Source organism: Bidens hawaiensis, unplaced genomic scaffold (assembly GCF_021521415.1).
Source record: "Bidens hawaiensis isolate Kalapana, Puna unplaced genomic scaffold, B.hawaiensis_p1.1 tig00001920_1, whole genome shotgun sequence".
In the NCBI taxonomy this organism is placed as follows: Eukaryota; Viridiplantae; Streptophyta; class Magnoliopsida; order Asterales; family Asteraceae; genus Bidens; species Bidens hawaiensis.
In genome coordinates, this window is record NW_027491107.1 from 2,174,444 (window position 1) to 2,198,615 (window position 24,172).

Sequence of the window (24,172 nt, forward strand, 5' to 3'; positions counted from 1 at the left end):
CATTGAGCCAAAGGAGGAACGATCCAAACGACCTTGTCAGTGCAAGCCTGATGATTTCGGTCACAAGGCGGACGTTAATTTTGCGATTGTTTTCTTCGGTCGCAAGGCGGTCGTTAATTTTGCAATTGTTAGATGTGTAAAGATATCCTTTTGTTAATATGATATTGTTAAATTTTTAAAACATTTCATTTTTTATAGCCTTACATTTTTTAAAACGAGTGTGATTAATACCAGACTAGTGATATTGGTATGTAAGCATATAGCACGTCTCAAACAACACCATTCACAAACTCCTATATTTCTTCTATGCAAATTATAAATGAAAAGACAGACTTTGGTTGAGAGAGATAGAATTAACGAACAGCAAGATTAATCTCATGAAAGAAAATACCCTAATAAGTGATAAACTGGTATCAAAACATAATTTCTGTACTTAATCTTAAACTTCGTACTAAATCACAAATGATGACATAATTTTATTGGTTAGTAACCTATGGTATAAACATTAGAATGTTATGTGTCACTTGTTTATAGGCATGAGAGTGATAGTTAATGTTTGATTTGTGATCCTTGAGGTCTTAGGTTCGAAACCTGGCTCAAGTGATGAGTTTTCTTTTGGATGATATTTTTTGGGTGAGTTAGACCTAGAACGTTAAAATCAATATGAAAGGTTGACATTGGTTTGGGCATTATAGTAGAAAGTTACAAGTCTACAAGGTAGGCGCCAAACATTATGGTGAGGCTTTAAGTCACTTGTTTGAGCATGCGGATATTTGACTTCTATGCATCACATGATGGAAAAATGGGAGAGAATCACACCCGAATCTTCCCGGTTTCGCATGTAGATCTGTGTTCTTGAGTGGTGGAAGCCAGATCCGGTTATGGTTTTTCCAGATCTGAGTTGCTGAGTTCGTTTCAGATCCGACCCGTATCCCCATATCTGTGTTCGTACAGATCTGTTTTCTCATATACACGGCAACGAGTCACAGTTTGTTCTTCTCTACTCCAAGCCTCAGATCTATATTTATGTTATTTTACACATAATTCAATGAGAAGAATTACAAATTTGAGTTACATATCTGGATTTCAAAGTGAAGATTTACATATCTGAATCCCAATGGATTTCTAAGGTTTTAATTGAATGTTTAAGATCTGTTATTTGGGAATTATATACATCACGGTTACAGATCTAAGTTATGGATCTCAATTTCAAATTGAAAATTTTCAGATCTAAGTTTCTATTCAACTCTTGAATTTCCTTGAATTAGGATTTTTTGTTGACATATAAGAGATCCATTTCGTATTTCATCAGATATGTGTTTATCCATTACACCGTGAGTCCATTTTTAAAGTTTGAGAACTCTTATAATATTAATGTCTCATGAAAAGGGGAGTACAATTTTGGGTGGTATGATGGTCCCACGGATGATGGTCCCACGGATGGCGTCAATGAAGAAATATGGAATGGATCTGGGTCGGATCCAAGTCCAAGTTCCCAGGTCTTCGAGATGAACGAACCACCGTCTTGGTCTTCTTCTCCGGTTGCTCGAGATCTGTCATGGAAAAGTGGGGGAGTGAAGGTGACTGCTAAGAGAATGAACTCTTGTTTACAGACACAACAATATGTATAGGAGCCAAGAGTCTAAGAGAAGGTGTTTTCAATGAATGATGAAGGCTTCTTATATAAGGACTCCATGGCTACCTAACCTTTATTGGGTCAGGCCCGGTTAGGGGTTACCTCTAAAAACCCTCAGTCTAATGGGCATAATTAGTAGACAATAATAATAATAATGTAGTAAAGATAATACACAATATAATAAATAAAAGGTCGTACCGAGTTTGACGTACCCTACACCTATAGTAATTAATGTGAAAGTATATGTGACCATACTTCAAATAGAAAATGAGCTAATTAAAGAATATTTCTCTTTAATGCATTGCGCCTTATATTTCTTTAGAAATCGAATATTTAAACTTATAAAAACAAACAAATGCTTATAACGGCTTTAATAACGATACATTTAGATTACACCTAGTATCACAAAGGAACAAATATGTCACCCCCAATAAATATATAATGAAAAGGCAGTCAAATATGTATCTGCTACATTTTTAATTTCATTATAAATTTACAATATATGCCCATTAAGACAGACAAGAACTTTGTAATTAGAAAACTTAGCTTCCAATGGAAATCCCAGTAGTTGACCTTGCCTCCATGTTCAAGCATTCCAATGAGGCGGACCGAAGGAAGGTGGTGAAAGATTTCGGGGAAGCATGCTTGAACTTCGGGTTTTTGCAAATCATAAACCATGGCCTGTCGGATGAATTGATAAACCGCAGTCGGGAACTCACTAAACAGTTTTTTGATCGTCCCATTGATGAGAAACTTGAGTGTAAACCTGTTTCAACTATTCTTCCAGCAGGTTATGGCAAGATGAATGGTAGCTTTGGCTGCAATGAATGGTTAATGGTGTGTCAGCCCATCTTGGGTTTCAATGTCTTCCCTTCATGTGTGGTTCGGTAAGTTTCCAACATGTTCCCATCACACTCTCATAAAAAAAGATGAAGAAGAATCCAAAGTGATTCTATTCTACAATGTTTGGGAGTTAGTCCACATATACAAAACTAGAAATGACCAACAGGGTAAAAAAAGAATTACTTCATCCGTCTCATTAAAAGTCCATATTTTTTTTGTTTGTTTGTCTCATTACAAATATTTATTTTCAAAATTTATTAGCCAATTTTTTAGTTTACCCTTAAACACATATAACTATCATTAATAAACAGTATTGATGGATTCAATTTCAAAGACATTATTGTCATTTGGTAAGCAAAAAAAGTAATTATTCAATATACCTTAACTTTCTTAACTTTGTGTTTTTCAAACCATGACATTTAAAGAGGGACAGACGGAGTATCAATCAAGCCTAGAACGTGATCATGTTTTAAATTTAAACTCTAATAACTTTTATACTGTTTGATTATATGTTTTAATTAGATCACATAATTAGCAATTTTATTATCTTTAATATAAGATTAGTATTACTATATAAATTCTACTGAAAACGCGTTTTTTTCCTTTTAAAAGAGTTGCTTTAGTGTAAGGTAATGTGTGTATTATGCAATATATCTTGCTTGATTATTTACTATACGTTGTGTAATTGAGTAATATACATGTGTAAATATGCAGTATTTTACGTAAGTATCAAATATATACGTGTATGAATATATGTTGTGCCCTTCTTATATAACTACGCGTTATCATCTACACACATATGCTATGTAATTATTTACATACATGCATCACATAAATTTACAATTTCGTGCGCAAAGATTTATTTATGTAATTTGATTATTTATATGCAACGCTAAATCTTGAGGGTAAATATTATGCGGACTCAAATTGAAGCGTATGCCCCTCGCTTAAAAAATGTGTCACGCTCTAATAGTATCGTACATTTCGCAAGTTAAATAGACTTTTAAACCTCCTTCTACATATATTTTGTATATGTATATGTATATTTGTATCTAGATCGAGGCTACTTTATCAAACGGCTACCCGAGGAATTCAAAAGCTGCATTTATTAAAATAAACTATACTTTTATGTATGTTTCTAGATAAAGAATATATTGTTGTTATTGCTAATTTAATAAGAAAAAGAGTAGATAATTTATTTTTTCTATTGTGGGTCTACTCTTGCTATGCAACACCAATTCGATCAGTCCAGAAATTAGATGGATAATAAATACTTTAATCCACTATGTAAAGCAAAAGAAAGAACAAAGTGATCGGCTTTTATATCTATCCTTCGTTTGTTATTCTTCTTCCTTTCAAATTGATTTTTCCGATCTAATAAATACTTTAATCCACTATGTAAAGCAAAAGAAAGAACAAAGTGATCGGCTTTTATATCTATCCTTCGTTTGTTATTTTTCTTCCTTTCAAATTGATTTTTCCGATTTAAAGAGGATTTTATATTAAGGGAAGGTTAACGTATAAATAAAATTAACGTACTAAACGTGAGAATCAAGTAGAGTAATTATATATACAAGTAGAGTAATTCTTATAGAGTAATTACATAATTACTCTACTTGTATGTATAATTAATCTACTTAATTCTCATTTTAGCACATTAATTCTATTTGTATTTGATCCAAACCCTTATATTAATATATATCTTACTAGCTTTTGAACCCGTGTATTACACGGGATTTGTCAAATAATAAAAATAAATTAGATCCGTTATTTCAATTGTGATTCACAAAATACTTATTAATTAATTTAATGTAGATTTAATGGAAAAAAACAAACGGGTGGTTAACAAAAAGTACTAAAATAGCATGGTTTTAATGAAAACGTCATGTGATTATCTGTAAGAAATTTTTAAAAAAGTACTAAAGTTGCGTAATTGGTCAAACTTCAAGTATGAAAAATGAAATTTTATTTAATAATGAATAAAATCCAAACTATGTTATAATCCACTTAACAAAATGGTTTTGACCCATGACCCATGAATAGCTAGAATGAATGAGATTAGAGATTAAATTTAGAATAAATGTAGGCTTGTCACCTAAGCTTCAAATTTTTCTTTTATTAGTATTGTAAGATTCTTAATCTCAAATATATATATAAACAGAACATTCAAAGGTCTCTGGTTACTTTCTACATTTTCGCAAACCACTAAATTGTTTTATTTGTAAATGAAGTCTCCTCATGCATTTAACCCGAATTCACAGGTATGAGTCTCACCAAACTCAGATAATCCTTAAACGTGTTATAACATCTCATTAAATTAAAAATTAATCACCAAATATTTGATATAAAAATTCTATAAATTAGAGATATATTAAAAGTTAATATCCAATTTAAAAAATAAGATATTATATTATAATAAATAAACAGTTTTAAAGTAAAAAAAATAAGCGGGTCACTGGTCTCACTGAAACCCATATAGCTTTTACACTGATTATAACATCTTATTTATTTGTGAAACTCTTTTATCATCAAATCCTTAGTATATTATTCACTTTCTTACAATAAATAAGATTAAAATTCAAAAAAATATATAAATATTATAAACGAATAATATAAAATAACCTCGTAATGCGGGGATGAAATCTAGTATAATTAATATAATAAACTAATTAATTTACATATGTTACACTTTTGTGAAGTTATTAGATAATTGATAATTGATAATTGATAAACTATACCATGCCAAATATTATAATAGTTATATTAAGAAGTGTTTGTTATGATTTTTTTTATATCAATATGTTTTAAGTAAAAAATGTAAGCAACCATAACAAGATATAATTTATAATTAACAGTGAAAGGTTGGAGGAGATCTTCCTTCATTTTCAGAAGCTTGGAGCAATGGTGGAGAACTTGGTTAACGATTACTTAGGTCTCCCGCCCAATTTTCTCAAGGAATTCAACGACGACCGATCCAAGGATGTTCTCATGTGTTGGCGATATCCACCTGTGGCCGCAGATGACCTTAATGAGATAGGAAGGGAAGCACACCAAGATACTAATTGCTTTACATTTTTGCTTCAAGATGATGCTGGTGGTCTTGAGTATGAGAAAGACGGCTTTTGGATTCCTGTACCTCCCGTGGCGGGATCTCTTGTGGTTAATGTTGGCTCAACCATTCAGGTAACGCGTTTCTCAGACTTGGACCATCGATCTCCAAAGCAAAAGCCTAAAAATGCACACAATCAGCTACAATGCTGAAGTTCCATTTATCATACAAAACACTTATTTTATCTCCAACCTATAAAGCCAATATTTTTCCCCATTATTCTTCATAATCAAATTGTTTTTGTCTACCAAACCAAATTATTAATTATTATACAACTTGTTGTAAAAACAAATAGATTTTGGTAAAATAACGTATGTAAAAGTCAGTAAATGACGCAATTTCAACTCATTAATGCACACCAAAAGAAATTGACAAATGAAAAACTTATAATAACCGTCACCTTAAGCCCACGCCCCATCGCCCATGTACGCTCTCCTATGCGCATCCTCCATGAGCGGGCTTGATGGACACCCATTGAAGAAGGTCTTGTAACATTAATGATATATTAACTAGACGACTAATTAGTTAATTTGCATGTAAATGATTGAAAAAAGCAATTGTTTCTAACAAAACATATGACAACATGACTTGCTTAATTTGCAACAATTGTTTTGTTCAAAAGGCTTTAACAAATAAGAAGATGGTAGCGCCACATCATCGAGTGTGGAAACCTAAAGGAAGAAATCGTCACTCGTTTGCATTTTTCTACAATATTGGTGGTGAAAAGTGGATTCAACCATTGCCCAAATTTGCCGATGAGATTGGTGAAGCACCCAAGTATAAAGGGTTCTTTTATAAAGAGCTTTTACAAGCAAGACTCAAGAAAGAAAGAAACCCTCTTACGTTGCGTGAAGAAGTTCTTGATCTTGATCACTTTGCAATCCCTGTGGAAGATAGCAACTGCTAATGTGTTATAGCATGCTTCATGTTTATCAGAAGTTGCAATTTTGGAGAATAAATGCATTTAAATGGATCATCTATCTTCAGTTTTAGTTATATCATTTTTATGGGCAAGTTATACATACATACATACATACATACATACATTAAATAAATGTAGTTAACTAGTGGAATTCTTTTGCGCGCTGCAAAAAGAACTCATTGTGTGAAGAATTCGGTATATGCATAAAACATATAATATATATTGTTTGCAGTTTTATTACACGTAATCAAATAGAGGTTACAAACATAAAGGTGTGAGTTACCACTTCAGTATCATAGTCCGAAAATACTCACATGCATTAACAATTAAAAAGTTAACTCAAAATGGTTTGACTGAACAAAAGTTGTCTTTCGTCCCAAGAAATAAATTCGTGACATGTCTAAAAAGATATCGACATGTTGATTGCAAATCATATCAGTTCGGTTCCACCACTGGGTAAAAAATTAATATGATAACAAAAAGGTTTAGTATTTATATTTCTAATGTAATAAAATTATATAATAACAAAAATAACAAGATAGTTGCAGGATATCCTTGCTAGAAAAAATCAATTGTAGAGTAATGTGTCGTCGAATAACATGCCGAAACTCCTAGGCCATGATTAAGAAATGTAGACTGTATTCACCTTTGGGTACATCACTGAGATATAGAAGATGTGGAAATTGATTAATACTATAAACTCGCCGTTCTTTTTAAATATCATGTCCCTACATTTATAAGGGTTATACCATATTAATGATACAATCTACCTGCTCATTCGCCCGATTGATGTTGTACCATTCTACCATAATGTCAACCATACGAGAAACACACCAGTTCTTTCATTGCCTAAAAGAAAGAATAAGTGAAGGAAGACAATGAGCTAGCACATCCTTAATTACCGACCATCAGCAGAAGTCATTTACTCACGATTCACGCATGGGATAGCTAGCATTGGGTTCCTTAATTACCGACCATCAGCAGAGGTCACTTAACCACTTCGGTCAACAATGATGTATAATTTGCCTAAGCGGGTAAATTATGGTTTGACTTATTGATTTATTCCACAATACCAGTAAGTTATGGTATATCCTCTTTAACGTTATTGCCATGGTTCCCAACTGGATACTTGTCAAGAATCCTTAAATTTACTAGAGTTGATAAAATATAGTACATTTTTGTGAGAGCCATTAGAAAAGTTTATAAGAACATGTTCAAGAAATTATATTAATATTACAGATATATCATCAATTCTTTTTTATACGTTAAAAAGAAAATCATTACTTCTATATATTTCCGAAAAAAAATAGGTAAAAAGTAAAGACCAACCCTTGTCTTCGTAAATTTTTACCGGTTAAATGAATAAGCTGGTGTCTCAATGAAAGATACTATTATATCAATTAACAACCGGATAGAATAGAAATACACATTTCAGTAGGTAAAACGAAAAATAAAGTTTATACTTTAGATACTATTTATATCAATAAAGGTAGTGCACATATTCAGGCTCCTATACCACCTCTCAACCTCAAACCTATATATCAATGTTTCTCTATTTGTTCTACCAAAACAACTCTCAAACCCCAACTTCTCTTTTTCTGATTTCCATAATATTTGTTGATATTAGGTACTCACCATCTTTTTCATCAATCCCATGCTTCGTTGCATGATACAATACACCAGCGTGTTTGAATCAAAACAACAAAACATCTCCATTATCTCATTTTCTATCAATCTCATACGTAAACCTGTCCATCAGGAAAGAGAGTACATACATGTTTTCTAGGATTTGTACGAGTAGAAACGGAGAGCAAGAGAAAGGTGAAAGAGAAGAACAGCTTTTAGACAGATAAGATGTTACAAAGAGCGGCTAGCAACGCGTTTTCATGGTGGTGGGCTAGCCACATACGAACCAAGCAATCCAAATGGCTTGAGCAGAGCCTTTTAGGTAACGAACCAATAGCCTATAACGATTGAAGTGATAGTTGATGTTGTATTCTGTGAAATCACAATACTTTTGTTTATTTTGATTTCCAAAGAAATTGTGACATATCTATTTATATTTCATATCATGATCTAAAAGTGCCTCTTGTCATTTGCATTTTTACTTATGTTTATGTAGATATGGAAGACAAGGTTCATTACGCACTAAACATTGTTCAAAAAGATGGTGATTCATTTGGAAAGAGGGCAGAAATGTACTACCGGCACCGCCCGGATCTGATATGCTTCATAGAGGAAACTTTTCGGGCCTACAGATCATTAGCCGAGCGTTACGATAAACTTTCAAAAAACTTACAAAAAGCCAACACTACAATTGCATCAATCTTCCCAGATCAAGTATCCTATGATGATTTTGATGATGATGATAGTCCTCCTATAATCCCCAAAAACATGCCTCCACAAATCCAGGGTCCAAATGCAGCAAACATTCCAAAAGTACCACAACTTCCTAATAAGAATTTAAAGGGTCTTATTAGCAATGCGTCAAAGAAAATGCAACTAACCAAAACATCCAAAGAAGATAATCCGAATCGTGTCATACCAAAATCCGGCTTGAGTAAAGAAGAAGCCATTGAAGAAATTGACAAGATTCAAAAGGAGATACTTTCATTGCAAACGACGAAAGAGTTCACGAAAAGCTCGTATGAGAATGGGCTTTCTAAGTATTGGGAGACTGATAACAAGATAAACGCAATGCAACAAAAGGTTTGTAGATTACAAGACGAGTTTAAAGTCGGGAAAGCTATTGAAGATGGTGATGCTAGAACAGTAATGGCACAAGCTGCATTAAAGTCATGCAAAGAGACACTAGAGAAATTAATAGAAAAACAAGAGAATTCAAGCCAAGCTGCCATATCTGAGCATGAGAAGATTGTCAATGCAAAAATAAAAATCAATGCATTGAAGCGTAAGTTTCCGGCAGAACAAATTAACGAATCCCAAAAAGATGGTGAACCGGAGTCACAAATCATGAATCAAGACAACGAGAATGATGCCATGGCAAAGATTAAAGAAAGCTTAGATGGATCATCTAAAAAGCAATTAAGGGTTTCAGAATTGGCAAATACTATAGACAAGATTGCGAATAAAGTTATTAGTTTGGAGAGTACAGTTTCATCTCAAACCGCAAACATAGATAACTTAAGAAATCAAGCCAGTGAACTTCAAACACAAATTCAAATTTTGGAAAGTGATAAAGCTTCAAAGGCAGATGGGGCTCTCATGCGTAGAAAGTTGAAGAACTTGGATAAGAAGTTGCAAGGATTAGAGGATTTGGAAAAGGAAATTGAGAAGCAAAATCATAACCTGAAAGTATATTTCATGGAAGCTAATTGCAGAATCGAACATCTGTCTGAGAAGCTTCACGATGTCCAGCCGGATGAGGAGGTCGAGACGGATTCTCCTACCTCCGAAGAAGAGCATTTGAATATGGAAGAAGGCGTTATTGATGTTTTTTGTAATGATTCCAAAGAGCAAGTGGGGGGTTTGGATGAATGTGCTGTTGAAGAGAAAGAAATCCCATGTATGAATGTTACCGGTAACAATGACAATGATAGAAACCGTGACGATGCAGGCGCTAGTGTTAATGCCCATATCAGACCAAGTACCAGTAACATTAATAGCAACAGTAGCAATAACAGTGAAACGGCCAGAGATAGTAGCATTAAAAGTGATAACGACGGTGCCAGTGTCACTATTAGAGCCAATGCTAGTGACATTGAAGACGAACATAATTTGGTTGAGAATACAAATTCTATTAAAAAGGAAGTTTCAAATGACGAAGATTTGAATAACGTTGATGTTAACACAGATGAGGCGAGTAGAATCGAAACCGAAGATATTAATAAAAGGGACATAAAAGAAACCGATGATGAACCTCAAAAGAATCCATTGAAACAATACACAACAAATCTCAAAAATTACAAGGAAATAAAGAAGAAACTAAGTGATGAAGAGAAGAAAAAATTAGGTACCCTCTTTGAACTCATAGTACAAGTACGAGAATTAAAAACATGCATAGTTAAAAGAGACAGTGAGATCCAAATGCTAAAACAGAAGCTTAATCAGCTTCAAGATGTCGAGAACTGGCCGCAAGACCTAAAACAAGACTACACATCAGCGGAAGAGAAAGAATATGAAGAAATAACCCTCTCAATCGATTATTCCGAACCCATTTCAGAGATCGAAGAGAAGTTCAGAACCGATATCGACGTGATCCTGGATGAAAACCTCGATTTCTGGTTACGATTCAGCACTCAATTCCACCAGGTACAAAAATTTAAGACAGAAGTAGAAGATCTAAAACGAGAGATAACAAAAGTTAAATCTAGAGGCGCAGAGGCTAGATCCTCAGACGACAAAACCAGCCAATCTATGTTCACAACTGATCTACGATCTGATATTCGACCAATATACAAACACCTTAAAGAGATTCAAAGTGAACTCACATTATGGATAGAACAAGCAGAAAACCTTAAAGATGAACTGCAAACGCGATGCACATCATTATCAAACATCCAAGAAGAAATAACGATGGCGTTGAAGGAAGGCATGTTAGAGGATGAAATCAAGTTCAGTACACATCAAGCAGCAAAATTTCAAGGTGAAATATTAAATATGGAGCAAGAAAATAATCGAGTAAACGAAGAACTTGAAGCTGGATTAGATCATGTCAGGGCTCTACACCTTGATATAAAGAAAACGTTGAGAAAGTTAGAAGACGAGTTTGGTCTTTTAGATAATCAGAAACCCTATAACCAGGAAACTTCGGTTCCGTCACCGACATCTCGACCAGGAATACCATTAAGATCCTTCATTTTTGGGGTTAAAGCAAAGAAGCAAAAGCCATCAATCTTCAATGTTATTAATAAGAGACCAAAAGGTGGTCGAATGTAACAAAAAGTTGTGCAGTTTTTTCAAGATTTCTATATATATTTTCCCGTTTTGTTTGGGTTTTCAAGATTTATATACATTGTAGCTGTTAGCACACAGAAGTATTCCCAGAATCAGATTCTTGTTCTGTATCGGTGGCACTCAACAAACTCAATTGCTATTGTATATATATAAACACAGAACATCTATTCACAGATTGAAAACTTCCAAATGTTTTACAAATGTGCAATATCGTACACAGTGATCGAAACATCGAAACTTCTGGATTTGGTTAACACGCCGATTCAGTGTTAACTTCTGTGCTCTATTTTTTCGTTTCGATAAAGTGTGACATAAACTAATGGCCTAATTACAAAGCGTGAAGGTTGGTCTGTAACACAAGTATTTAGCCCAATTAATAAACATAAAGTAAAATGTTTTAGATAACCTATTGAGTTAAGTGTCATTTTAGTGCATGTGGTTTGTCTAATTACATAACTTTAGTATCGATTTTGAATTTATTGCAAACGATTACCTTACTTTTCTAAAATTTATCATTTTAGTATTTTTTTCTAACCCCGTCTAACTTTGTCCGTTAAGTTAGGGGTAGTTTGGTAACTGGTTAAATTATTTATTTTTTACCGTTTTCTTTTAAATGTCTAAGACCCATTTTTGATCAAGATTGAGATAAAACCACCATTGAAACTCATGCTATGATGCCAGCATCAACTACTAGTAACCACTGTAGCTAAACACCATTGCCGGTAGCCACCATCTCGGACATCCATCATCACCGGTAGCCACCATCTCCGGCCTCCGCCATCTCCGGCGGCCACCGTGATCTCTTTCTCTCTGTGTCCACCAGATCTAGTGGACAATCACCATATACTCATTAAAAATTCTAATCTAGTTCCGGAAATGAGATAAGGTGTCGGAATCGACAACTGTTGTGGTCGTTTTCTCGCCGGAAACCTACAATTGTGGTGGTGGTGGTGGCAAGCAAAGAGAAAGATGGTTGTAAACTTGTAATCCCCCCCCCCCCCTCTTCGGAGAGTGATGTGGATGTGGCTGGCGAGATTCGACATATCGTCGGAGACTATCGTGAATGTGGTCGGCGGTTCATGGTGGTGACAAAAGAGGGTTGAAGATAGCTTATTCTTTTCTATTCTTTTTATATTTTGAAAGAATTAAAACGGGAAGACATTTAAAAGAAAAGGTAAAAAATAAATAATATAACGAAGTAACAAAACTACCCCTGACTTAGCGGACAAAGTTAAACGGGGATAGAAAGTTCATTTTTGTTTGGGAATTAACAAAGTGATTATTGAAGAACACACGAGATTTGTAATCGAGCATATGTGATTAACAATGATGAAACAAACAGAAAACAAAATCTTAATATAATACTTGGTAAATTGTTGTTTACACAATGGATATGAAAGTATTATGAAAATATATGTATGTTGTTGATTGTCTCAATGGTTTACATAGATTATTATAATATAGGGAATACCTAACCGTAAATAAGGAAAAAAGATCTGCTAAACTATTACACATATACACAATATCAATACAAATAATACATGCTAATACGCCCCCACAGTTCGAGTGGGGTCTTGACCAATGCTCAAACTGAATTGAAACGACTGAAACAAATCACGTGGTAAACCTTTTGTAAATATGTCGGAGTACTAATACGGAGCCGGAACATGGAGAACACGAACATGACCCATGCAGACTTTTTCCCTGAAAAAGTGAATATCGATCTCAATGTGTTTTGTGTGTTGATGTTGTACGGGGTCACCAGACATGTAAACCATAGATACATTATCACAGCACACGATCGTTTCACGAGTAATGGAATCATGAAGTTCCAACAACATATTACGAAGTCATGTAGTTTCAGCAACAACATTAGCTACATCCTAGTATTCCGCTTCTGCACTAGACCGAGAAATTGTGGGTTGACATTTCGACGACCACGATACAAGATTGCTTCCCTAATAAACACAATATCCGGACGTGGAGCGTCACGAATCAGGGAAACCCCCATAATCTGCATCCGAGTACGCAGTCATAAACGTAAGAGCTGACGGTTTAACTCGTATACCGTAATCAACTGTGCCTCGAATGTAACGTAATATCCTTTACATGAAAGCAAGATGAGGTTTCTGAGGAGCGTGCATAAATAAGCATACCAGTTGTACCGCGTAGGCAATATCGGGCGAGTGAATGTGAGATATTGTAGAAATGCTGCTAAGTTGCGATATATAATATTCCGTCTTCAAGCAACGGCCGTCAGTAGCACCAAGTTTAGCACTGGTTTCCACGAGAGGAGCGCAAGGTTTACAAGAGTGCATGGAGGCTTGTTCCATGATATCCAAACTATATTGAGACTGAGATAAAAATAAGCCATTTCTGTCACGTGTGACAGTGATGCCAAGAAAATGATGCAGTGGCCCCAAGTCTTTAATTGAAAACTCTTGTGATAACGACGAATAATTCTGTTTAAAAATGTTGTCGAAGATGTTGTTAAGACAATGTCATCAACATACAAAAGCAAATGATCTCCGTAAATGAATAATGAGTTATCACAAGTGCTTCCCTTAAAACTTTTGCTAATTATGAATTAGAAAATGATCTCCGTAATTTAAGTCCATATAATGATCTCCGTAATTTACACACTAGATGAGGTGCATTTGGGTCAGCAAAACCAGCGGGTTGATGCATGCAGACATTTTCATGTAAGTCACCGTGAAGAAAGGCATTCTTCACATCGAGTTAATGTATCGGCCAAGAATTTGATAACCCAATAGAGAGAACGGTACTTATCGTAGCAGGTTTCACAACCGGATTAAAAGTCGTCCCAATCAATACCCAACATTTGAGATTGATCGTTCGCGACTAATCTTGCTTTATATTGTTCCAAGTTCCACCAGAATGGAACTTATGACGAAATAACCATATACAACGGATAACATGATGATTAGAGACACCAAATCTCATGTACCACTTTCTTTTAACGCTTTAAACTTGTCTATCATGGCCAGTTTCCAGTTCGGATCGAATAGCGCTTTTTGGTAAGTGGTGGGTATTGGGGAGATCGGACTAGCGGAACGGGTAGTGTGAAAATTATATTTAGGATCTGGTTTAGGGATCCTAGATTTAGCTCTAGTTTGCATGTGTGAATATTGGGTGGAGGTGGTGTATTAATATTTGTGGCAGAATGTGGAGAAAAAGTAGCAGTGGGTTGTGGATCGGTGTACTGGGGCGAAGAAGATTGATTTATGGATTTAGTTTGTGTTGAAGGGGAAGGTTGAAGGATTGGGTTGATGTGGGCTTGTGGAGGTGGAGGCGGTGTTGGGCATGGTGATATTGTTCGGGTTCTGGGTATCAGCTTAGGGAATGAGACCAGGTGTGAAAATGGTTCATCGTCAAGGAAGTTATATTGAGTATTGGCAATGGGTTCATGATAGGGAAATTAGAACTCGTCAAAGACGACGTGAAGCGAGATATGAACTCGATCGGGATTAGGATCTAGACAGCAGTAGCCTCGAAAATCTGCGGGGAGCCAAGAAAGATGCATCGGGTAGAGTGAAGGTAGAGTTTATGTAGAACAGTGTCAGAAAGGTTTGGGTAGCATGCACATCCAAACACTCGAAGATGATTGTAAGTGGGGCGGTGATTGTATAAAGCATAAGTTGCGGTGAGGTAGTTAAGTATTCTAGTGGGTAGAATGTTGTGTAGGTAAATTGAGGTGTGAAGAGCCTCAACCCAAATTGGTGGTGGTAGGTGCACATGCATAAGAAGTGGGCGAATGATGTCATTAAGATGCGGAATCATACCTTCGGCACGAACATTTTGTGGTGAAGCTTGAGGACATGAGAACCAAAAAGCGAGTCCATGGGTAGAGGCAAAATTGTGAAAGTCACGGTTATCAAATTCGACACCCAAGTCACATTAAAAGATTTTAATGTTACGATGAAAATGGGTCTGAACAAATTTATAAAATTTCATGAAATTGGCAAACACCTCAGATTTAAATTGAAGGGGATAAACCCACACATAATTGGTAAAGTTATCGTCAATACCATGTAATACTTATAGCTTGAGTTACTATGGACCGGCGAGGTCCATAAGTCAAAATGAACAATATCAAAAGGTGCAACCGTGATAAAACTAGATTCAACAAAAGGTAAACATTTACAATTTGAAATTTGACATGAATGACAAACATTGGAAATAGACTAGAAGGTAAATATAAGATAGGATGTCCCAGATGTCCGAGACAGTTGTGCCAATTGTTGGTAGTAGTTGTGAGTAAGAAGCTTGTGTAAGCGACCGTAGGTTCGGTAAATGGGTATAGGTCCCCGTGTTGTCATGGCGCGAAATAATCTTTCTTGTTGTAAGGTCCTTCAAAGAAAAATCATGCGGGTAAAATTCAACAGAAACAAGATTTTCACGACTAAATTTACGAAAAGCAATTAAATTTTTAAATGTTGGGTGCTAGAAGAATATTATTTAAATGAATGGTTTTCGACAGGAGGTGGTAAGTGGAATTACCCGATCCAGATATGATATAGGTAGAGTATGGTCATTACCTACGAGTATATTGCCGTTAAAAGGAATAGTATATGGGGATTGAATTTTAGCTGGGTGGGTCGTCAAATGAGATGTTGCACTGGAGTCCATGTGGCGAGCCAGTTTGATTGATTTGCATGGCTTGAAGGGCAGCCCCAAGTTTAGTTGGACAAAGAGGGTTCGGACCATACCTATTAGACGTCACGTGGGTCTGCAGTGGTTGGGCCGCAAAGCCTGGTGGCATATTTGAAGCTTCTGATTAATTGTCCATGGGGAACTCCAGTTGGGCTGGATATGGGCAATGTGGAGGCCCAAATCACCCATGTTTAGTTGGTCGAGTTTCGACCACCACGGCCATAGTATCCGTGACCACCGCCCCTGTTATGACCCTTACCTAGATGTGGAGTTCCTTGATGATTCGAATTAGGGTTTTGATTTGGTGGAGCCGTGGTAGTAGAAGATGGTTGGGCAGGGGCAAGGAAGCCTGAGTAGCGTAAGCCTTGGCTTGAGCCAACAACCGTAATTGTTCCAACCCGACCTGATTTCGGGCATGATCCCATGTAGCTTGACCTTGATTGATGATGGCGGTCGCGAGTTATATTCACTTGGAAGGTCGTTTATCGTCTGAAGTACGAGTCGGGATTAGTCCACCGGCCTTTCAACATCTTCCAATTGGTATGCTAGGTCTTTTAACTGCTGAGATTAATCATATAACAATGAACATGCGACAAGAGTAAGATTAGTAAACCTGTGTTCGGTAGTTGTGCTCAGGCTGCCATATTGTTGAGGAAAATTTCTTTGATCGTATTCCAAGCTTTTTGAGCGGTTGAGTTAGCTTCAAGAACCCGACCCATGATTTGTATTATTGATGTTGCCATAGATCCATTGTAAAACAATGGCATCAATTTCAGCCCAAGACTCGTATGTGTCATCAGTGACAGCCGGCGGTGGTGTTTCATCAATATGATGCAAGATCTTGTAACCCTTGGCATGTAGTATAAAAAGTTTGATCCAGGCTGAATATGTAACTTCTTAACCATCCAAGAGCCGGATTTTGTTTTATATGTTCGTAACCGAATACACGGGGTGATGGGTTTGGTATCTGGTTTGGGAGGGTTGCCACCGGAATTATTTGCATCGCCGGCCATGAGCAAGAACAGAAAAAAAAATTTAATATGTTGGCAAGGATTTATCTATAGTTAGGTGTGGCTTTGATACCATGAAAGTATTATGAAAATATGTCTGTTGTTGATTGCCTCAATGGTTTACATATATGATTATAATATAGGGAATACCTAACCATAAATAAGAAAAAGAGATCTGCTAAACTATTACACGTATACACAATATCAATACAAGTAATACATGCTAATAGAATACATATAGATGTCTTGGCGGCAATTGAATCATGTGTATCTGAGATTAACCGTTATGACAGTTTGAAGAGATAATATCGTTGTCATTGTTAATTGCAAAACATCTAACCTAGGATAATCTAATATGTAGCATTATTAATACAAACATAAAAACATAAATAATAAATAAGTTCGTAAACGCCAAGTTTAAATCATGTTTCAACATTATCCCCTAAACTTAGCATTAGTCAATGAGATAGGAGATGCATGTGCTTCCTTCACGGTTTCAATTATGGCCTGGAAATCAAAACATCTTCGGTTTCCAAAATTCTTTGCCCCTTCTTTTCATGGCCCATGTAGGGCGCATAGTTTCCTTCGGTCCTGTTGTATAACTCATCCATACTTTGTGTACCACGAGGTGTTGGGCTACTGCACTCGCCTTTAACTTGATCGTTCCAATTCCCTTATATTGTGTTCATTATAATGTCACATCAGGACATCCATACTCGGTGTATTTCTATCTTCAATCTATTTCCCATGTTAGCGGTAATGATACCCCACAAATAGAACTTTGCCACAAACTTATATCCACCCTCGATTTTGACTAATAAATATAACTCAAATATGTCAACAATAATTCCATTATATAAAGTGGCCGGGATGAAAAGGTTGAGTGTCTTTCAAACTTAGGTAAAAATATAAGAACCACGTATACTCCACCATTTGAAAGAACTTAGTCTTCAACACTGCCTTATCAATCCATATATACTATATATAAAGAGAATTTTAAGGACTTCTTAATTTTTCATCATCATCATCATCATCATCATCATCATCATCATCATCGTACTCAGTATATCCCACCAATAGCAATGCTATGGTAGGGTCTGAGGAGGGTAAGATGTAGACAACCTTACCTCTACCCCATAGGGATAGAGAGGCTGCTTCCGATGAGACCCCCGGCTCGATAGTAGTTTTGCATCAAGCCTTGGACATAAGGCACATAGCACTCAATCATCGGGACACCGGCTGATTGATGCATGTGCCCTTGTCTTTCGGCTATCAACGCCACCACATGATGCATGATTAACATTCCCCCACTTTTAACGTTATTTTCACGAGATTAGTAAAATAACGTCAAAATTAGTGCAATTTTACTTTTGCCCACCCGAGAGTTCACACATATATACATTATATGCGTGCACCGCCAGCAGGGCAAGGACTTCTTAATTTTTCATCATCATCATCATCATCATCGGACTTCTTTGTTTTTAAGAGATCTAAATAATAATGCAACTTGTACAATTTCTAATGCATAATTTTTAAATATATTATGGGCATTTTTGACTTTACACAAATCACTAACCCATAACTTCTAATTATCATTTTCTATTTACAATATATACCCCTTAAAACTTACAATATATACCCTTAAAATTTAGTTAACATTTGTAATATCTAGAAATTGTTTACACATTTTATCCCCCATCTTTATTAAACTATTTGACAAACTTATCTTGTTTTTTTGCTTTCGTCCATATTTTTAAATATATAATGTTCTTAAAAAAATTTAACCAAACATTACGACGTGATTATTTTTGTCGACGTTTCAATATAAAAATATTTTAAAACCGATTTGTAGATTATTATGTACACGTCTATGAAGCATTAAAGTACAACTTATATATGCAACTAAAAACCTATAAAATGTTTTTAAACACCGCTCGTTCTATTTTACATTATAACTATGAAATTACAAAACCAGCCCTCCCAATTATACATTTCAAATTACAAAACCATAAGAATAAAATCAACTCAATATAATATTATACCGCACATAAAATTTTATTCAATTGTGGAATCACAAAATTATCCGCATATCAATAAATAACAAAAGAAAAGTTAAAAAATTAATATTAATTTAACACTTCTTTTAAAAATATCAATACTAGCCTGTAAATACCATATGCAATAGCATTAGCCCTGAGTTCGTTACTGATGACTACATCATCTTCGTAGCCCGCCTTTGCGCAATTATGCATCATTGAAGTAAACGGTGCCAATTAAAAAAAACAATAAATCAACATTCAATGTAATTCTTTTATAATGGCATGTCTATATTTTAAGAAAGAACAAAAAAATACTTTCAACATTCATTAAAATAATCAAACTGTTACAAATTTTTATTATAGGTATAAATTATTTTATATTGACATTATTTATAAAAGAACAAAGAAATACCCTCAACATTCATGTAATTATACGTTTTGGTTTAAAAACTTAGGTAGTGATTGTTATGAAGGAATGAAAGGTGGAATGGAATGAATTTAAACATGTTTGATTATCATGTGTTAATGGAATGGATTATTTCTTAAGGAGTGAAACTCCTATCATTTATAGAATTTTTTTTAATTGCCTTTTACATGGGGTTTTTACCCTTACGACTTGGTTTTTGACTTGTACAATAGTGTATTAAATTTTGGTGTAAATTTTGTTAGTTCATGTCTTAAAGAGCCGTAAACGTGCGCGGCTCAATATTAGTTATATAGTTATATGTATGCTTTAAAATTAAAAGTATTTTGAAAAATATCATATTTGATTAACAGTAGTTTTTAGGCTAAGGATCGGTATACATCAGTAAGAGCTGCCTCATTGGTCCTACGTGGCACACAATTTTCATGATGGTCTTATTTGAACACCACTCCCTCTTTCATTTCAGTAGTGAAATGAGGGGAATAACCATCAACAGGTGCCTCGTTTCAAGGGGGAAGGGGTGAGAGCCAATAACAATTTTTTTCTTTTTCAATTCTTTATATCAGGGATGAACAAATTCGGTACCAGTACCGAATCGTAACCAAAGTTTTGAGTTTTGGGATCGGTACGGTACAGTACCGGTATTTCCCGAATTTTTACCTTCGATACCGGTACCGAACCGAATATTTCGGTACCGGTTCCTAGAATTTGTGATTTCGGGATCAGGATTTTCGGTGCCAGTATGGTACCGATATCTCATCCCTACTTTATATTATTAAATAATGGAATGGTGAAGAATGAGGAGTAAGGTTGAATGACGGAGGAAAATCTCACATGACGCAGATGTGACAAATGAAGGGAATAACTCAAAAAGCCATACCCCTTAGCTTTAGTGATAAAAGCTTAAAGGTACAAAAGTGTAAGGCCCCGTTACCGGTGTCCTACATTTGGTGTTGGATTTACTTATAAACATAGATCTAAATAGTTGATTTAAACTTTACGCGAAATATAAAACTTTAACCATAAAACATTACATAACTTTCAAATCTTGTCTCATCAAACATTCATAGTCATTTAAAAACAAAACATAGTCTTTAAAACATTATAACATTTCCTTGAGACGCCAGTGTCTTCAATTCGATGCCATGTGTCCTCGTCAAGCGAACTACTTCATTCTACTCACCTGCGTGCATACTAAAAGTTAGCTACGCTGAGTGAGTTCTAGTGAATCACACATAATACAATACATACACTTACCTTCAATTATGCATCCGAAGATACATAATAATTACTTTACTAATTTACTTTCATTACATAAGTTCATACACACGTTCTTACTTTAATACTTTCATACTATATAAATTACTGTCATTTACTATCTCGGATATTATTAGGATCTGATACCTTCTTTTTCTATCTCAGATATTATTAGGGTCTGATCCCTTTTTCCATTGTCAATCTCAGATATTATTAGGGTCTGATCCCTTTCTTGTCTATCTCAGATATTATTAGGGTCTGATCCCTTTTTACTTCTCAATCTCAGATATTATTAGGGTCTGATCCCTTTCTTCTCTATCTCAGATATTATTAGGGTCTGATCCCCCTTTCTTCATCTTCGTGTATACTGTCTTTACATACCCATAACATACATACTTTCTTTAATCATTCATACATATTCATATATTGTATATATATCTATCATACACATGCATCTATCATATAAATACCTCCCTTGATAGCAAGTGCAATATCCGAAGATCGTTCACGTACCAACAAGCTTTCATTCACATTTAAGATATACATACATAACATATAAACCATACAAGGCATACACTTACCATTTAAGGCAAGTGTATTAACTATCACATCGAGTATGCACACAGCCCCGAAAACATAACAAAGAAATGGGGCTAGAAACTCACCTGAATGCGGTTACGTTCACCGTTAATGGTAATCCCTTTCCTTAGCATTGCACGACTAACTGTATAACAATTACACGTATTAATTACTATCACTACCATATCGTCTTTCTAGTTTAATTATTACCCTCAACGAACGGGGGTCCGGGGGCAGCGCCCTTGGCAGCGGAGTTGTAGGGGCGGCAGCCCCTAGCGGGTTCCAAGGGGCAGAGCCCCTGACTGGGGTTACTAATTTATTTTCATTAACTGTCTTAACACATTCTCCATTAGGATTTTTAATTATTTTCTAATTCGCTAACTCATTCTCTATAACGAATTAGGCCTGATTCGTTAACTAATTCGTTACTTTTTATTCCGATTCGTTACCCTTGTTCGTCTTTGATAAATCCCCATTCGTTAACCTGATTCGTCATCTTATCACCATTGGATTCGTTAGGTTAGTTCATTACCTTTCCTGATCAGATTCGCTAGCTGATTCGTTATTCTGGTTCGCTGTCTAGTTCGTTATTTGGGCATAACGAAAGGGGTTAACTGATTCGTTGTTTGGGCATAACGAATTGGCGAACTGATTCGTTATCTCGCCTTAACGAATTGTTAGTTGATTCGTTACCTTACACCAATCTTATCCAGACTTTGACTCTTGGGTCAAATTCAAAATTGTCAAGAACAATAACAGTAAACACGAACCAGATTAGCAATTCAGCCTCAAATCTCAACGAAAACACACGAGTTTGGTATCAATCAACTCGGATTCACCTCGCCTAGAAACCCTATCCATCCAAACATCCATACATTCGCGTTTAGTGGGTGCGATTTGTTCATACATACCTACAGCTCGTTATCTATCGATTAACCCATAGAATATTAACCAATTTGAGTGGGTTTTGTTTCGTTGGATTCGTTTTTACCTAATAAACTCAGATCTAGGATTATTAAATGTATTCGAACCTATATAAACAAGATCCCGTTATAAACGTACCTTAAACGAGTTGGTATACGAACACGAGTTGGTCTTTGATGTTTTTTTGGTCCGTCACGACGTTCTAGCACCAACAAGCTCGGGTTTTCGCCTTCGGATCTTGGTTCGGGTTTGTGTGTGTTTTTCCAAGGTGTAGGCTCTGGTGTAGAGATTGATAGAAAATGAAAAGGTTTAGGGTTTAAGGGTATTTATACTCCCTTAAGCCCATGGACCTAAGGCCCATTCCATTTCTTATGTCATCTTCTAAAGTTCAAGCCCACCTTCTATTAGTTTACTTATTTAAACCGATACACGACACATTATAAAATAAACGAAATTTATTTTATTAATTATTATCAAAAGTAGGATGTTACAAAAAACACATTGTTCCTTTGGGGGCACGTACATAATGTACGCCTGAATACGATAAAATATGCACAATAACTTTTATGGTAGCATGGTTCGATAGGTACAAGTTATATGTTATGTATTATTTATAAATATAGAACTTACAAACCCTATGTAGCTTTATACTACTGCCCATGTTAACTCGAACAAATACTCATTCCAAGAGAAACGAGTGCTCATTCAAGTAATGAATTTTAGTATTATGTATGTTCGACCATAACTAATTGAATAATAAAATCACCTCTACAAATATTCACAACCCCACAGTGTGAAGGGTCTAAAAACTAGTTTTGTTTAAAATAGGCGAACAACTCTAAAAAATATTAAACTTTTTACTTACCTTTACGTGGGGTTTTTACTCTTACGACTTGGTTTTTGTCTTCTACAATAATGTATTACATTTCGGTTTAAATTTCGTAAGTACATGTCTTAACGAGCTGTAAACGTGCACAACTCAATACTAGTTATATAACTAGATTCATGTTTTAAAATTAAAAGTATTTCGCAAAATGTCATATTTGTTTGTGTACATATTGTGTTGACACTAACAATACAATGACTTTCATTTTCATTACAGTAATTTTTAGGCCAAGGGCCGGTATACATCAGTGAGCGGGCATTCATTCTTCACCATTTCATTATTTGAAGATTTAAAAAAAAAATCCTTCCCCTTTGAAATGAGACACCCGTTTATGGTCATTCTCCTCTTTTCACTACTAAAATGAGAAAGAGGAGTGGGTGTTCAAATACGACCATTATGAAAAATGTGTGCCACGTAGGATCAGCAAGGCACCGCTCACTGATGTATACTCTTAGGTGAATGATAAGGTTGAATTATGGAGGAAAAATGACAGTGGCGCATGTGACAAATGAGGGGAATAACTCAAATGAGTCATACCCCCTAAGCACTTCACTATGGTGGGGGGGCTTTAAAGCCCCTCCATAATGGCACGTCAGCACCACGTAGGCACTAGAGGATTTAAAATCCCTCCACTATAATGTCCCTCTATGGCTAACGCCCTGAGGGGCTTTAAACCTTTTATTTATTTGTTTTAGCAAATACAACAAAATAAAAACTAAATAATAATATAACAATACTAAAATTAAAATTTAAATAAAAATAAAACACAAACAAATAAAAAAAACTTAAAAATAGAAGCTCAAGTTTGAGCTCGTGCTTGTGTTCGGGTTTGGGTTTCGGTTTGAGCTCGGATTCATGGTTGTGGAAAGTTGAGAGTTGTAGAGTAAAATGATAATGTAGAGAGAGTTGTTTGAGTAAAAAAGGGTGTTTGTTTGAGAATAAATGGTTTGAA

The 24,172-nt window shown here is 35.3% G+C and overlaps 1 protein-coding gene and 1 pseudogene across 1 annotated transcript; both read left to right on the forward strand.

Moving 5' to 3' along the window:
• The first annotated feature begins 2,188 nt into the window (after positions 1-2,188).
• On the forward strand, positions 2,189-6,495 carry LOC143599087 (1-aminocyclopropane-1-carboxylate oxidase 1-like). The gene is made up of 3 exons (XM_077077136.1): positions 2,189-2,523; positions 5,335-5,662; positions 6,211-6,495. The coding sequence occupies exons 1-3, from the start codon at positions 2,189-2,191 to the stop codon at positions 6,493-6,495; spliced, it is 948 nt and encodes a 315-aa protein (XP_076933251.1).
• A 1,367-nt stretch (positions 6,496-7,862) lies between these two features.
• On the forward strand, positions 7,863-11,898 carry LOC143599469 (kinase-interacting protein 1 pseudogene; annotated as a pseudogene).
• The last annotated feature ends 12,274 nt before the right edge of the window (positions 11,899-24,172 follow it).